This window comes from Temnothorax nylanderi, unplaced genomic scaffold (assembly GCF_030848795.1).
Source record: "Temnothorax nylanderi isolate EJ_2023f unplaced genomic scaffold, tnyl_v1.0 TNYL_tig0005_pilon, whole genome shotgun sequence".
NCBI classification, from domain to species: Eukaryota; Metazoa; Arthropoda; class Insecta; order Hymenoptera; family Formicidae; genus Temnothorax; species Temnothorax nylanderi.
The window spans coordinates 1,810,352-1,826,876 of NW_027249067.1; the positions used below are offsets into that span (position 1 = coordinate 1,810,352).

General features: G+C 39.9%; 1 protein-coding gene across 4 annotated transcripts in view; it reads left to right on the top strand.

Moving 5' to 3' along the window:
• Positions 1-16,525, top strand: part of Sesn (Sestrin) — a 169,176-nt gene that overhangs the window by 12,370 nt on the left and 140,281 nt on the right. For 2 of the 4 annotated variants that reach the window (XM_071712883.1, XM_071712896.1), the window contains exons 2-4: positions 10,696-11,062; positions 11,809-12,335; positions 13,906-15,001. In XM_071712883.1, the coding sequence (XP_071568984.1) occupies positions 12,091-12,335; positions 13,906-15,001 (1,341 nt within the window). In that variant the 5' untranslated portion in view covers positions 10,696-11,062; positions 11,809-12,090. The remainder of the gene's footprint in view (positions 1-10,695; positions 11,063-11,808; positions 12,336-13,905; positions 15,002-16,525) is intronic. The other 2 variants (XM_071712890.1, XM_071712902.1) reach the window with 1 other exon arrangement.

The following is a 16,525-nucleotide window of genomic DNA, read 5'->3' on the forward strand; positions in this document are numbered from 1 at the left end:
GGAGGAACGGCGAAACAAATGGATGGCATTATCCTTGCGTAAAACGGCAGCAGGTCATAAAATATCAGGGTCGTGCGAAAATTTCCGCGATTCGCCATTCGATGTTTACAAGCGATCGTTGATCCTCTGTGTCCTTTCTCACGAGAGAGATTCTTGGGAGCGTAGGTGCATCGCTTATTCTTCATGCAAATCGCGCGCGCTAAACGGTAGCGCTATATCGCGAAGAAGAAAGTAAACTCTGTGATCGTGTGCATTTACAACGTTTCCGGCTCATTCGTTTTATTTTGGATTACTTGCTGCGTGATCGCGCGTTTATTTCCCCGCATACTTTAAATTATTAAAATCTTAAGCATTTCCTGTTTTCCATCGTAGCCTATATGCTCTCCATTTCATGTTCTAATTAGCAATCTAGCTTGGCAATCTACTTGATAAAAGTAATAACGTGGTATAATTGCTAGAAAATGAGTAAACTTTACTTTTGTACTTTCTCGCACAATAGCACGAACAAAACTGTATAAAATACAACGAATCACGCACGGGGGAATATTTGTGCGAGATTCTACGTGGATCGCGTTATCGATATTGCATCGAGATAGTTTGATAGGTTGCGTGGAGGGAAAATGCATCGGATGAATCGCATAGCGCATAGAAGCTGCGGGACTGTTGCACTAGCAACTGTGCCAATTCGACCGCTGTTGCACTCTACTCTATGCAGTTGCTTGTGCTATAGCTAGCAGCTCGCAGTATCTACCGTCCTTTTTGCAAACATTGCTCGCCATCTTCCTAACGTATGTACTAGCTTTTCCGATACTATCCTCGGTTTCGATGACAGGAAACGTTTGATTTTTTTTTTAATTTGCCATGCAAATAGGAATTACGTTGAAAATAAAGGATCTAAGAAGGAAATTTCACACAAATTGCTTTAAGAGTCCATCCATTTAAGATATCGATTTTAACCCTGAGACTTTATAAGTACTACAAAGAAGTATAAAGACCGAACTCCTTTAAGGGATTACGAAATGTAGTTATAATAACTATTAATTATATTATAATGTACTATTATATATACAGCAGTCATAGATTATAACATAAATATATTATAGCATAAATTATAACAGTGCAGCTTTTTTCTTTTCTAATATATTGGTATATTTTTGCCATTGCAAGTAAGCTCCACCGACCACTAATAATCAATATTACATCGTCCCTTTTTGCGGACTGCCTATATAATCCTCCGGTATTATACGCGAAACTGTACCGACGTCGATTGACGATCATTTCACGATTGCGTTCTACGGAAAAATCCCAGCTAGATCATGATTGAAGCCACCGCATGTTTCCCGCGTCACGTCGTAGAATTGACCAGTTTTTTTTTGCGCCGCTGATGGTGCGTTCTTTCACAAATCTCCGGCAGAGAAGTCGCGCTAACGATTCCGCAGACACGCCTGCTTTTCACCTATTCCTCTTTCACGTTCTTGCATTCCCCGCGTAGCCAACGAGAAAAGTAGATGGGAGACGAGATCGTACGTATAATTAGAAAGTATATGTACGCAGTCACTTGACTTCAGATGGAGTCCGCAAATATCTTGCCAACCCGCGGAAAGCACGACTGACAGTGGTTAAGCGGACGATTTATTTGCACTTTTTGTATGCGCTCCTTCCTCGATGCCTGCATCCACGTGCGTTCTCGTGATTCCATCGTTAGCTTCTCCGATGTGAAAGATCCTCTTTCCTTATTACGTCAGGTAAACCTTATTTTAACAAACTTTGAATTTGAGATCGCGGTGTGACAGGCAATTTATTAATCCCTAAATTTTTATTTATATTTTTGCCTTTAATCTCGCTTTTTTGGTTCCCCTTTATTCTCAGCGCTTGTGAGCTAAAAAAAGATGACACCTATCGTAGTAATGTGCAATGAAATTAGCGTCTGGTAGAGACGGTCTGTCTCCGGGAGTATGAAAATTCGTTGACTCGATTACAGGGACCGGTGAACACGTTCGGTCCATTTGACTTAACCGAGGGAAAAAGGCTTGTCTCTTCTCGCGCGCGAGTTTGTATAGAACAGACTATCGTACACCAGTCTGGCCCTTTACCTACGATAAGTTTCTCGCCAGGTCATTAAGTCCAAATAATATGATGAAAGTGATTAAAGAGGGACAAAATCAGAGTGTAATAAATTTAATTTCTCTAGCTTTGATGATCATAGTACCTCGTTTAAATTAAGCTTATTAAAAACAGAGCTTTGCTTTGTTTATATCAGTCTGTTGTTTTTCTTAACGCGACAGGCACCTTGGAATTTAATGAAGTAAAAATTAATCTCAGAATATTTATTAAGAAATATGAAATTCTAGATTTCAATTTCTTCTTGATGTCCCGATCTGTCAGAGCGCGTTCCGCGTGTACTTTAGCACGGGTTTAGGGGAACGCGCCTTAAAGTGCATCGATGCGCGCCGCGGATTACACAACGGAACGCGCTATTCACGCATAAGCAACGCACGGCGCACCTTTCATACTCCCACATCTCTGCGGCGCGATGCAATCGATGGACTGAACGGGGAGGGGCCATCTTGCCTGGATGATTTACACAAGAGATCTTTGACGATTCTTCTGCCGAGAGAGCTAGCTGACACATGCACGTGCACGCCCGCGTGCGTGCATATTGCATCACGTGTTTAACGTGATATTTTTAGCAGGCCAACTCGTTCACATGCAGTTTTCTATTGATAAGTGAACGTGACGGAATAATAATAAACGTTTCCTCAGATTGAGATATCTGATACAATTTTTTTCACCGTGGCGCGACTTGGCTTTTCAAATTCTTATGGCTGTTACTCCTTTTTTTACAATGTATTTTTTAAAGTGTAATGCTACAGTTTTTTTAAATGTGCATTATCAAAATTAGGTCATTGCTGTGAACCACTATGTCACAAAGATTTAAAGACAGCACATTCAAAAATGTTTTCCAAGAGAATATGCACATAATATATGCACATATCGTAATTATATTTTAGAATGAGGTTCGTCGGGCAAGCAATATCTCATGAAGAAATATATACATATTCCAAAACCGAGTAAATTATTTATATTTGATTAAAACGCTGATTTACATTCACGTAATCATTTTACAGAGTATATTCTAACAATAAGTATCACATTTTCTCTTAATTGTGAATATCAGCAATTTGACCTAAGAATATTATTATCTATAACTCAATTTCAAGAAAAATATTAATAACTATCTAATTATATTTGTGTAAAAGTGGAGAATTGTGTTCATATCTTTAGAGACGCATGAATACATATACAGAAAGACATTGTTCTTAATTTGATTTTAAGTAGACTTCACTTTCACAGAATTTTAATTTGGCTGTCAAAATTTGACAGTCTTTTTAATATGCAATACTTAAAAATTGCCAGGAACGTGTTATCAAATTTTTTATAGAAAGTTGTACGTTCTAGAAGTTTGTTAAAGGATTTTTTCGGGAGAAAATGCGCGGAGAGCGTTTTACATAGTATATATTTAATGCGAACAATGTATCCACTCTGCACACAAAATTATAGCAGGATGAAACTACTATCTCGAGTGCTCGTCCGGCTGTGTTCATTAAAATTCATGAAAAGTCAATTAGCCGATTAATCACGACACGTGGAGTGCTCCTTTAGGATGCAAGAATTACCTTGCCTGCCTAAACGCGGCGTTATATCGTCCGAATGCGTGAGTAAGCCTCAGTCTCCACAACCGCCTATCACGCATGTGTATATCACATATTTATTCTTCATTATGTCCGTGACGTAAATGGTCTACACATTGCGGTCGTCACGGTCTTGGCAAGATTTATCGTTATTATATAATAACGTATCGTACGATGGAATTATATACGACGTTAAGGCCAATGTTGATGAGTTCGTGTTTCACTTAAATTTAGATGCTGCGTTTCAAGTTAAGGTATAATAATTCTAATATAAACTTATGTAGGTTATTAATTACTCAATTTTATATTATAACTTTACAGAAAAACAAAGACATACTGAAAAATTTTAGAGATTTTTTACTTGTCATGTTTCAGTAATAAATTCCACATTTGTTGGATATTGTAGTTAATTTTTTTAAGAGATACAATTGCAATAATTCTTTTTTTTTTGTTAAATAGATGCAATGTTCTGTGCATTTTCTCCGTGATAGTATTATTTCCCATTCTTTCCCATCTTTTTCCCAAGACGCATCATTAATATCGACCTGAATTTGCCGTTTAAAAGGCCGTTCCACGATAATTGTGAACAGTGTTCTCCGTGTTTAGTAGCATGGAGGCGCGGACTGGAAGGGACCTTGTTTGTTTTTTAATCTTCAATCTATACTTCGCCTACGGTTTCGCGTTACTGTATTCATGTGTAAGGCTATTCTATACGCGGAATGCCACTGGCAACAACAACTAACTTTAGTCTTGCTAACGGATGATGCAAGCAGACGCTCTTTGAAGGTTTTAATGAACGCCCATGTTTTTATATATTAATCAAACTGCGGTTTCTCCGAAATCGATTCTTTATAAATTATTACTTTGCACTGCGGTATAACTGGAAGAATTTTGAATTATCGTAATTGTTTACTTTACAGTAAAGAAACTAAATTATTTTCACTTTGATAATCGATTAACACTATATCGCTTTATACTTTAGAAGAATTAGTAATTGCTGAAAAAGTTACAAGAAATGAAATATATTAAATAATGAAAAATATAAGGTTAGTCGTGCAAATAAGTCATCCGGCAAGTTATAGTTCTGGTAGTCACAAGATCTTTTTGATACCGACAATATATTCAAAATTTCCCGAAACCGTTGCTCGCCACCGGTCATGATTCCGGGCCGTATCTATAATTTAATACCGCGTACTCTTCTCGCTCGGCTCGGCGAAGACGCATTATGCCTCGCTCGCGTCCGAGATCACGCTGCAAGATTTCTCCTTGGCAATCAGGATCGTATTCCGCCTCCCGCTACGTGCGTCTATCTCGGCCTCCTAGTCGAGGTAGCCTCGTTTCCGTCTCGTCTCTCCTCGCCGCGCGTAATACCATTATCTATCTCTCACTTGTTATGCCGGCAACGTTCGACCGGGATAACAGAATCAACGTTGCATTTAGGGTACGTACAGATCGGTCAACGCCTTCGAACGCGCGCCCGAGGACTCTCCCGGAATGATTAATGACGATTAGAATAACGGCCGTGAAATAAATTGCGATTATCGATAAAAAGCTTATTTCCAAGAGATATTAAATATATACAGTTACTCGCTTCCTCTAGAAAAAGTTGAAAGTGCAAAAAACTTGGTACATGCTGTTAATATTCTAAATATTAAAGTTATTTAACGTACATCAATATTTCTCTCTTGATTAAAAATATATAAAAATAGACACTACTAAGGAATACAAGAATTTATTGTTTTAGAATATATTTTTGCATTAATGTATACTTTATAATGTTGCACCAAATCGGTCTTGATAATCAGAAAGAATTATTAGTCACACAAGGAGTCAAGGAGATACCGCATATGATGTCAGTAACGGAAGTAAAAGCCGATATAATAATTCATGTTTTTTTCAACGATTGCGCTGCCTTTGATCCTTCATATATATTCATCGCCATTTTATTATGCTATTCGAGTTTCGAATCGGAGAATCAAGTCATCAGTTGCATTCATAAAGATGGGTCATCGCCACTCAGACGTGCATCCGCAACCATTTTGCGGATGATGTACGAGTTTCATGCTCATGACATAAATTAAAGGATTGAAAATGGCAAGATCGTACTTATTTCAATTCCATTAGACTATAGGTACCTAGAATTTTAATTCAAAATTTGATTACCAGAATATTTTACACTGAAGCAAAAATTTCTAATTTTTCTCTTCAAATTGTTCTCCAAGGAAAAATTTCAGGTTCGGCGAAGCGGTGATACCTAAATTTTCCAGCTAGAAAAATCATGGGATCTTTCAGATAGCATCGCGCCATTTGTGTGCAAAACCGAGTGACCATAAAATTGCCAGGTCCTGCGCGTCGCGACGAGAAAAAGCTCGGGCTTTTGCGCGGGCGAGCAAAAGGGCTTTTTCGTTGTTCTTCCGAGTTCATCGAATGTTATCGGCGTTCTCTCGCGTGTCACAGAGCCGTAAAAGCCGACTCGATGGCGCTTTTGCAATTCGCGCGCTAACCACCGACCGGTATCGGGCCCGTAACGGCCTCGCGTACTTAGCGAGTTTTTTGTCATGTGGCGTGTTATCACCCTACGATCGATTTCGTCCTTCGACGAAGCCGAGTCATAGCTGTCTCGTCGTTCATATTATCTGAATTAGACAGGTGACTTTTAGAGATGCGTGTGTTTACACTGGCGCACAACGATTCGTTTCCTGAAGTAAGAGGAAACATAGAAGTATTATACTTATGGCGCCTCTAGGTTCTCCCCTTATCTCAGGAAACGAATCGTTTGCCGCCAGTGTACACTCGATAAAGCTTACTTATCTACACAAATACAAACATTCTTCATAAAAGAACGCAAATACGGGGACTTTATTGGAAAATAGAAAATGTATTTTTGCTGGCGTAGTGCATAGTTAAAAAATGGATGGTTTTGCATGAATTACAGATGACACGCTATCGTATCAGGCACTACCTCCTTCGCGTTTTTAGCGCTGTGCACGTTGGTGCCAGGCAACAGCGCGTTAGTTCGCTTCGCGAAAATAATCCTGATGGCGCCGTTTTCGTAGCGTGAATCATTTTTTTTGTTGGGCCGTTAACGCTGAATTTGCATATCTTTTCGCGAAGGACGTATAATGTAACGCGATTATTATGCAGATTTTCGATTTTAGTGCGTGCGTTAATATCTCGAAAAGAAAAGCTCTCAATATAATAACGTAAAAATATGAAGAGAGTGCGAAACATTTAGTGGTGGAGAAACAAAAACAATAGAGAGTGAACTCTCTGTATTGAAGAGATCCGCTTTTACGCGGTTTCAAGAATATATCTTACATTGATCGTAAAATTCATAGATGAGAGAACGTGGGAAATCTTTATTCTACAGTAATCTCGTGGAGCTCGCGGCGAAGAAAGAGCGCGTGAATGCACCATTACTCGTATATGCATCTCGCAAGTTAATCCTATCTGTGACGTTGGCTCGTAAATAAGCGGTCATTACCAAAGAGAAGATGATCTTGCGGTCGTGTACGCATCTCGGCGATCGATCCGGTCGTAAAGCACGCTCTTCGGCGACGCGAGGTAAATTCCGCACACAAGAAATTACGATAGAATATATATACATATATATACATATATATTCCCGCGGGCGGGCGAACGGGCGGGCGGGAGTTACTTCGCTTCTGTTTCGTTCCATTTAATTCGCTTGAGCGAGCTGAATCGAACCGCGCCGCGCGCGACCATTTTATCACCTCTCACGTTCTCCGACGTGCCCTGACCATCCTTATATTTCGAAAGACAAAGCGTGTACGGTATATCGCGAATGCACGGCGATTCGCGAGCGCGAGCATGCGGTAGCACGGCAGTCGCAACATTAATAATTCAACAAAGCGCGCGCAGAGTGGCGGGTTTAGGCTTCTTGGCGTTATAAATATTTAGATCGTCGCGGAGATCGCGCGCGTCCGGAGAATGGTCCGAAATGAGACGAAAGATTGCGAGAGGGGAGATACATGGATCAAAGTTAAGTGAGGGAACTTTTTGTAATTATTTTGGATGAAACTGAACATACTGAGGTTATGCTACAATAACGTAAATATAGATATATCTACATAGTATAGATCATTCAAGAAAAAGCTAGCGAGTCAATATTTATCTGTAAATTTTCTAAATAATATATGATATACTATGATATATATATGTAACTCACAATCAGTAAAAGAGGAAAATCAACGTTTATAGCGAATTTATTATTAAATATTTATATTAAATATTATTTTAACAATATTATTTTAACGTTATTTACAAATAAATTTATAAATGAGATTACGTTACTGGATATTGACTTAAAAATGCTTGCTTATCCGTCTTATATAGCTTCCTGTTAATTTCCACGAACAGAACGATTACTCGGATAAACGCAATAATTGTTGCAATTATTCTCTTACTTTATATATACATGCGGCAAAAAGGAATGGAACACTGTTATTGCCGTGACTATCGGCAGTTATAAACTGGCTTTTGTTTTTTACACGCAATATTTTTTTCAGAAATTGATTATTCACAATGTCTTGTTTTTGCAAAAATTGCTTTTGAGGAAAACATTGTCTCGTGTTCTTTGAATTTACTTTTTTACCGATGTCTGGATTGGTTTTGATTATGTCCGATTATTTTCTTGATTACATAGAAATGAAGCAATTGTGTGTCAATTAAATCACTTCCGTATACAATGTAATGTGTGTGTATATTGAATGCATACCTTTTATGCATTTATAAACACATGTTTTTGAGGTACATGTAGCTTTTACTACAGTCTAACAATAAGTTGATAAACGGGTTAAACAGTATTGACTTATATATAGTCTTCCAAAATCAATATTAACTTTAAATCTTTTCAATTTGCTTTCCTTCTTTACTTTTGGAACAAGTAACGAATTTATCTTTATAAAAATACCTTTTACATTTTTTGATATTTTTTAAAACACATTACCATGCAAATATAAACCCATTAATGAGATAAAATATACGTACAACTTAGTAATCAAGTTTAGAAGATTATATTCTTTTTATTCGCATAAATTGATATTTTAACATTTATTACCGGCTATAAAAATGAACTTTGTGAATATACTTTTTGTGAAAGTCTCGTATGTGTGATTCGTTCAGTCTTGCGGTAAAGGGTATAATCAACTGCTGCTGATCGCGGTAAAAGTGCAGTGTTAATATCAAAACATAAATGCAAAGTGTTACGTGTAGATTATACTTTGACCTAAGTGTTACCTTGAAACCATCATTAATCATGCAATAATAAGTTTGCAAAAATCATGCATTAACATATATATCTTGGATGGCGGAAGATTTGAAAAATTCCGTTAGCTGATCGACATATCATTTGTGTAATAAGCTTGGTAATAAGTGTAACGCGTCATTGATCTACTTATATTGATTCGGCAATAAACTCGATGGACCCCGAGTCAATTAGCAACTCAATATTGGGAACAAGCATCAAGAGCGGGCATAAATAAAGAAGTAGAAACAGCGTTGGAAACCGTTTTCTCTTCGCAAAGATTCTCTTAACGGAACGTCACCGAGTGTTACAACTCGTCCGAGGCTTTTCCACAACTTACGCAATAAGAAAACGCGCGTATGAAATAAACGCGTGAATGTGTTTGCGTAATCGCGCTAATGCATCGTGAGACCGAAACGAAGTTCTTTCTCGCTTTTACACTCTTATCATATATGTATATATATTAGCGATAGATCTTTTATATTACATTACTAACATTACATTACTACATCACAAACTTAACTGACGTATTATTACCGTATTGATTTTCTCTTTTTCACGTGAGAGTGCATTTCTTATTATCCCCATCGATATTTTATTCCTTCGTGATCCCTCGATAAATTGCTACCCTGACGCGACCTTTCTCATTTCCTGACCTCGGAACCTTGACCCAGACTTTCTCTCATGACAATCGATCAATCAAATCGTAAACTACCTGAACTATGATATTGATTAATCGCGCGATTTTGTAACCTGGGTGGTAATTAATTAGTTGCTGCTTTTAACTTGCATCGCGACAGATTATTCATATCTTGTATACGGTTAAGACACCCAGCATATTATTGCTCGTAAACTGTCAACTCAGCTGATCACTTCGCATCATCGGACGTTGGTCAGCAGGACGCTAGCAAAGCAGAATTGTAAATCTTCGCGCTGCTAAAACTCTGCTTACTTCCACCACAGTTTTAGTTTACGACACGTGTCACGTATGATTAAGCATCGCACTCGTAATAATTTTTCGTATTTGCCACGGCAATTGTAAATTAAATTGATGTTGAAATTAGTTCGTTTTATAGATTGTGGAATTGAACGATTCGATTGCGAAAGAGTCAATTATACAGCGAAATGTTGATTTATTCAAGGTTCAAGAATTACGGAGGGCCATTGCATAATGCTCCGGTCGAACGATAATCCGTCAGTTATTACCGTACCGTTGAAAAGTGTTTCCCTATTAGCGATGGCCTCTTACGTCGCTAACGTATTAAGGTGCCTCTACATAATTCGCAGTTCGCGAAACGCAAGATACACGCACAGTTTACATGTCAATATAATCTCTATACACAGAGAGGTTCGCGAACTGCGAATTATGTAGAGGCGCTTTTACATCCATCCGGGGTAAGAGCGTAAGATCGATCGCGGTACGCTGTGCGACGGTAAATTGAAGTTCAATACGGTCACGATGGAATCACTCGGCGAAATCCGCGGCTTTTGCCGCGTCATAATCTGCCTTTTTGCCGCGCGCAGTTTCATTTCCTCTTTCTCTGATCGACGTCGATCATTTCGCCGTAATGCGACGGTATCTCTCTGAGTTTCGCCCACGTCCATTTCACGGAGGACGGAATCCGTTAAAACAAAATGATTTCGTCTATAGAGAAAACTTCTCTCTTTGTCTTGTTTACAGGGATGTTCCCAGAAATACTTTCTTTGTAACTCACGGCCTTTTTCTTTTGCTTTCAGATGTCTCATGGACTAAAGTAACGTCCTTGGAGGAAACGCGAGCGTGTGAGTAGACTACTTACGCAAATCACTCGGGGGAAGTTTCGCTAGTAGATTCGGTAAAATTACGCGTGCGATAACGATGTGAAGGAAAATGTAATTCGGTCGGTGATTGCGTGACACGGAAGAGAAAGAGAGAAACAAACTGTATAATAGAGTCGTGATAAGAGTAAAGAGAAGAAGAAACAGAAAAGAAAGACAGAGATAGAGAAAGACGAGCACTGTATAAGAGGTACAAAAATAGAAGAAAGAAGAGGACGCGTTGCGATCGATCGCATCCGATCAGGTTAAAACGATCTCCCGGTCGATCGTTTTCTCCTTGTGGAAGGTACGTCAGAGAATCGTCCTCTATTCCCGCCGTCTCGCCTCCCTCGAACTCGAATCTCGATAGATCGCCTCGACGCGGCGGCCGACGCCTCCTCTCCTGCCTACTTTCTATCGCCCTGAAACGTATCCCGAGGTGCACCGCCTCGGTAAAATCCTCCGAGAAACGAGTTTTACGGCCGATTCTCTCACGGCGAAACGCGACGAAACGAGCGTAATTACGCGAGGATAGTACCGCGCGCGCGATCTACTCTCGCGCGCTTGCCTTCCTTTTTTCCTTCGCCTCCTTTCTTTCTACGCTGCCTAGACAAGGAAAGAGCCTCGGAAAACGGGAACGTCGGGAGTGCCGTTTAATCGCCGAACAATCGATCGAGCCGAACGATCGATTCAGCGAAGACGCGATCTTGGAACGATTATTTCGTTCGATAGAGAGATTATCGCGCGGCGATTCCATTATTGGCGTAAAAGATTCATATAAGAACGAAATTTGAAGAATCGTATATAGCATACTTATTTCCACGTGAAATTACAATCGTAGTATAAGAGAAATTTGAGATAAAGAAAGCATTAGATTGAAGAAAAGATTTATCGAACAGAATAATTGCAATTAAACGACCGTATTCTCATTTGCGTTATGTTTCGCTCTTTTAAGACAAAGAGTAATGGAGTCGATCCGCGTGGAGCGATCTATGCGATCGGGATTAAAACAAACAGGACTTTGATGATAGCGGGCGCTATTTTCTTTTACAGCGTCGACGATTACTTTCACCGTTTCGAGAGAGGGTTGTTCGACGAGCTCGCAAAATAGGTGAAGGTATTCCGTCTCCCTTGCGAAAAAGAGAAAAGGCGAATCGGAAAGGAGAAAAGTGTAGATATTCCGCCGGTCCATCGTGTGCACTGTTTATCTTGGGAATCGAGCTGAGCGTTCGGGCGTCTCGATACTCCGTGCGATTGCTTTCGAAAACGAAAGAAGGATTCCGCAAGGATCGGGCGGAAGGAAAACAACGTGCGCGACGATACGGGAAAAAGGAGATGTACCGAGAGCCGAGCAGTTCATCGGGCAGCGGCGCTTCCACCAAGGGCGACGAAGTCGAGCTTGTCAGTAGATTTCTGGCGCCGCTCTGCGCCAGAGACGAAGCGGCCAGGAACATCGCCCTGGCTGCGGCCAGGACCACCGTCGAAGGATGGCTCGGCGGCGTCGGCAGTCCAAATCGTTGGGAGGACGTCGGCGATATCGAGGACACCAAGAGCGGAAAGTTCTCCAGTCAAGACGGAAGGTAAGTGTTCTATCATTGTAAAGTAGAGAGATTCGGTTATGAAAATGTCGCTTATTTTAAATAAAATTATATCAAATTGATGCAAGCGAATAATCGATTAATTTCTACTTATTTTTTATCAACCTCAACTTGTTTCTAAAAGAAACTTATATTCTTGCTGTTTATTGGTGAATTGATCACTGGCAATGTTAGGTTGTAGTTTTTTAATCACGATCACATAAATTGATCCCTAACTTCCTACTAATAAATGTATAAATATTCGTCGTTGCATGTCTTTATCCATTTGTTAAATATTTATAGCGAATTCGGGCGCTTGCACTAGTGCACACTGAGTGCGCACTAAGGCTTGTTCTTAATCAATTGTTATATTTACAGATCATCTTAAATACTTCTTAGTCTATAAAATGATTTATACAGCATCTGTATAGATATTACAGATTGTTTTATTGGCTAAAAAGTTTTTAAATGTGTATTTAAGCGACTTTAAATGTAAGAATAGATTATAAAAACAAGCCTTAGTGCGCACTCAGTGTGCACTAGTGCAAGCGCCCGAATTCGCTATATTAGTTTAATTGATATGTTGTAATAAATTTGATCATTCCATTTTTCGCCTTGTTAAATAAATACGGGCATAACGCTAGAGAGCATTAAAATTATACAATTTGTTGAATAAGCTTGTTTATCAGTATCAATTATTTGGACCATTGATTAACAATTAATCAATTAACGGTTATCAAATAACAAATAATACATACGGTATATTGTGTAATAAATATACTTCCTAAAATAATCTTGCTTCGCGTATCATAATTTCGATCGAGCGGACATATTTAATCGGAGTAAACATTTCGTTCCGTGCTCTCTCTCTCTCTCTCGTCAAATTATTGGTTCTGGATTTAATATCAGCATTCAGTCACGCAAACACGTAAAACCCGATGCGAATGCGGTATTTAAATAATCACGGGCGGTTCATTAAAATGTGCACGTTATGAGGATTAATAACAAGCACGGAAGGAGATATTATATTCATTTAACCGTAACTACAAGGACCGAATGTTGCTGTGGTTTCCTGCAACTCGCGTCTTCTTTTTTTTTTCATGAAATTTGCACAGCTTGTGTTTCCGTTTCAACTTGTTTAATATCACAGAGCAGGACGATTTTAACTTTCAAGTAATCTTAAGAGAAAGTTGATAATAGATTATATAATGCTAGAAAGGCTGAATATTGAAAATTGACATAATTAAATAATCGTATCGAAAAAGTTGCAAACAAGAGAGATGTCTTGCGGCGAAAGAGACGAGTGAATTGTTTATCGATCATAACAAATCTGGATACTGTAATAGCAATTTTATGAAAACAAGCAGCAATTTGTCTCCTTCCGTTTTTATTATTGTTCACAATTCATCATTGAACGAGGCCATTTCAAATTACTTTATAAATGATTGCTTCTATTACGGCTCATATATTCAATAGCAAGAAAAATAACGTCTTCTCAAAAGATTTATAAGCCTAGGTTCACATTCCCCCGTTTTATCGACTTCTAATCGATAATATTCGTGTTTAAACGAAGATACGATATGAGCGTCGAACGGTCGCCGACGAGATCGTCACCGAGGAGCGTGCACCAGCAGCAGCTGCTACACGACACGTTCCGGACCGAGGGCTTCTTCCCGCAAAGCATCAATGACAACCCGCCACCGTTCCTCGAGGAGAACAATCCGGAATGCTCGTTCGATTGCGTGGATGGTCGTCTTTTGAACGAGAGGCGATTCCGCGAGCGATATGCCGGCGGCGACGGCGTCGAGAGCTGCAGGTCCGGTCACTCGACGTCCTCGGACGAGGGTAGCAAGAGTTTCAATATCGAGGGCAGGTGCCCGCGTTTCGGCTCGAACAACGAGACCGAGAGGAAGTATCCCTGTTCATCGTCGAGTGACAGATCGACGAGCGATGATTATTGTCCCGGCAGGGCGAAGAACAATTACGTGAAGGTGAAGGTCGCCAAGCAAAAGCAGCTGGAAGACGACGAGCTTGACGCGGATACCCGGGTGTATGGCAAGAGTCCGAAATTCGATGACAACCTGAGCGGCCTCGCGTCATTCGACTGTCGGAATCTGAACCGTCGAGCCAAGATCGCCGCCGGCGGCGATCTGCTAGCGCACGAGCAACGCCGATACTACGACGGCGGCACCGACGACGACGTCTCCTTCAATGAGAGCGAGGCAGCGCGCAGCGACGGGGTTGTCTTCAACACTCTCGACGGCTTCGAAAACGAGAACGAGCCTTCCTACCACCAGGACATGAACCTGGAAAATCGCGAGTCAGCGATCTACGATGACATACCGGAGGATTCACGCCGGACCCAGCAGGACTATTTGCGCAAGAACGACGAGAGGAAGTTTAGCGCCGGTCAGATCAAGAGGCCGCTCTCGCAGGACGAGGACGTGTCCTCGAAGAGCGGCCGGGTGCTCGAGAGTCCGGAAGTGACGCCCGGTGACGTCGGTAGGATGCTGAATCTCGGTAACGCCTTGGACGGACCCAGGCAGGCGCAGGCTAACAAGTACCTCAGTCTGGTGACGTTGCATCTGCCGGTGATACTCAGGCTCAGCGTCAACTGTCCCTTCCAGAACGTCAGGATCAAATGCGCGGAGATCCTCCAGATGGTGAAGGTAAGTGAAAATTACTTCAGATTTATTTTGGAGCCTTTCGGATTTGGCCGATGCGCCAAATAATATACGTCTTTCGTGTTTAAATAAATCTGCGTTAACATTAATTGGCAACTATCTCAAATTAGATTTCAAGGTGGAAGCTGTTTTATACTACAGTGTTATATTTCGAACTAATTCTAGCCATATTTTAAATAAATGTGAATTCATAAAAAAATGTTTTTTATTAGATTCTGTTTATTTCTTGCAACTTAAATTTTAAAATTAATATTAGTCTTTAATTAGTTAAATGTTCGCGAAACACAGACATCTCATTCTTGTCTCACGTTGATCCTCTCAGTTTTTAAGAGATGCGGTAAAGGAAGTTGCAAATAAAAAAAGATGACTTATCGTTATTGTCCATGATTATCTATGTGTGCAAATATTGCACTGTGTGCCTTGAGTCAGAGCACACGGAGACATTCCGACATTCAGGAAGAGAAAAAAAAAAATCTTTGTGAAACGACCGATGCGAAAGATAACGGATAGCCTAGATGCGGCGACGGTCGTGCAAAGTTTCGCTCGCGAAATCTTGAGAGAGCAGACGTTAGCACAGTTGCGAAGTTTACACTCTCGCGTGCACTCGGCCGAAATTCTTTCGCAACGATTCCACTGAAGTTTGCATTCGCCCGAACATTCCTCACTGAGTATCCACGTACTTGAAGTTTATTAGGCAACACGAGGCAAAGTTGAAAACATTATAGTCGACAAACGTAACGAGCATACCGGCACGTACATATACAGGATATCTAAAAAATATCACACCTGTTCTGCTGGACGAATTGCCTATTTTTGTGAAAATAAAAAACATGAAATATTGTCACAGTTTCTATCACAAATCAAAAGTTAGTTATTGTAAGACTTTGATTATTTGTTGCGATTTCTGCAAGTTAATTAAAAATTATGGAATACGATTGTATGATCTATTTTTACTCAAGCTTGAAAGAAATTATAGCCTTTCTAATTTAGAAAGATTTAATTTTTATTTTTAATTAATTTTAATTTTTGTTGAAACTGAAAATTCTTGGAATTCTGGTATTCCTGGCTCAGGGAGCAAGTGCAATAATTCTGAGATACCCTGTATACATTCCGCGGCTGAATTGAGATTGTCCAGAATATTTCAAGCTTTATTTCTCCAGCTTTGCGGCAATTTATCCCTCGCGAAGAGTAACTGTCGAGCGCGATTCTTACGCTGTTGTGACTTCGTATCTCCGCTATTAATGCGTTGCTACTTTAAAATCCTCTTAATAAATAAACTACTGTGATATTTATGTTGGAGGGTCTAATGGCTGGTAGCTGTTCGGGCATTATTTCGCAATCGAAAATAGTCACTGACTTTTGGAACAAAACTTGATTTTTTTTTTTAGAAAAGATTTTATGAACTTTGATCTTATCTTATCGCAACCAGTTCCGGAATATCTTGAAAATTTTGAACTAGACTAGTTTGCAAGTTGTATGGACAGTAGTTGATGACTGGGCGAAGTAATC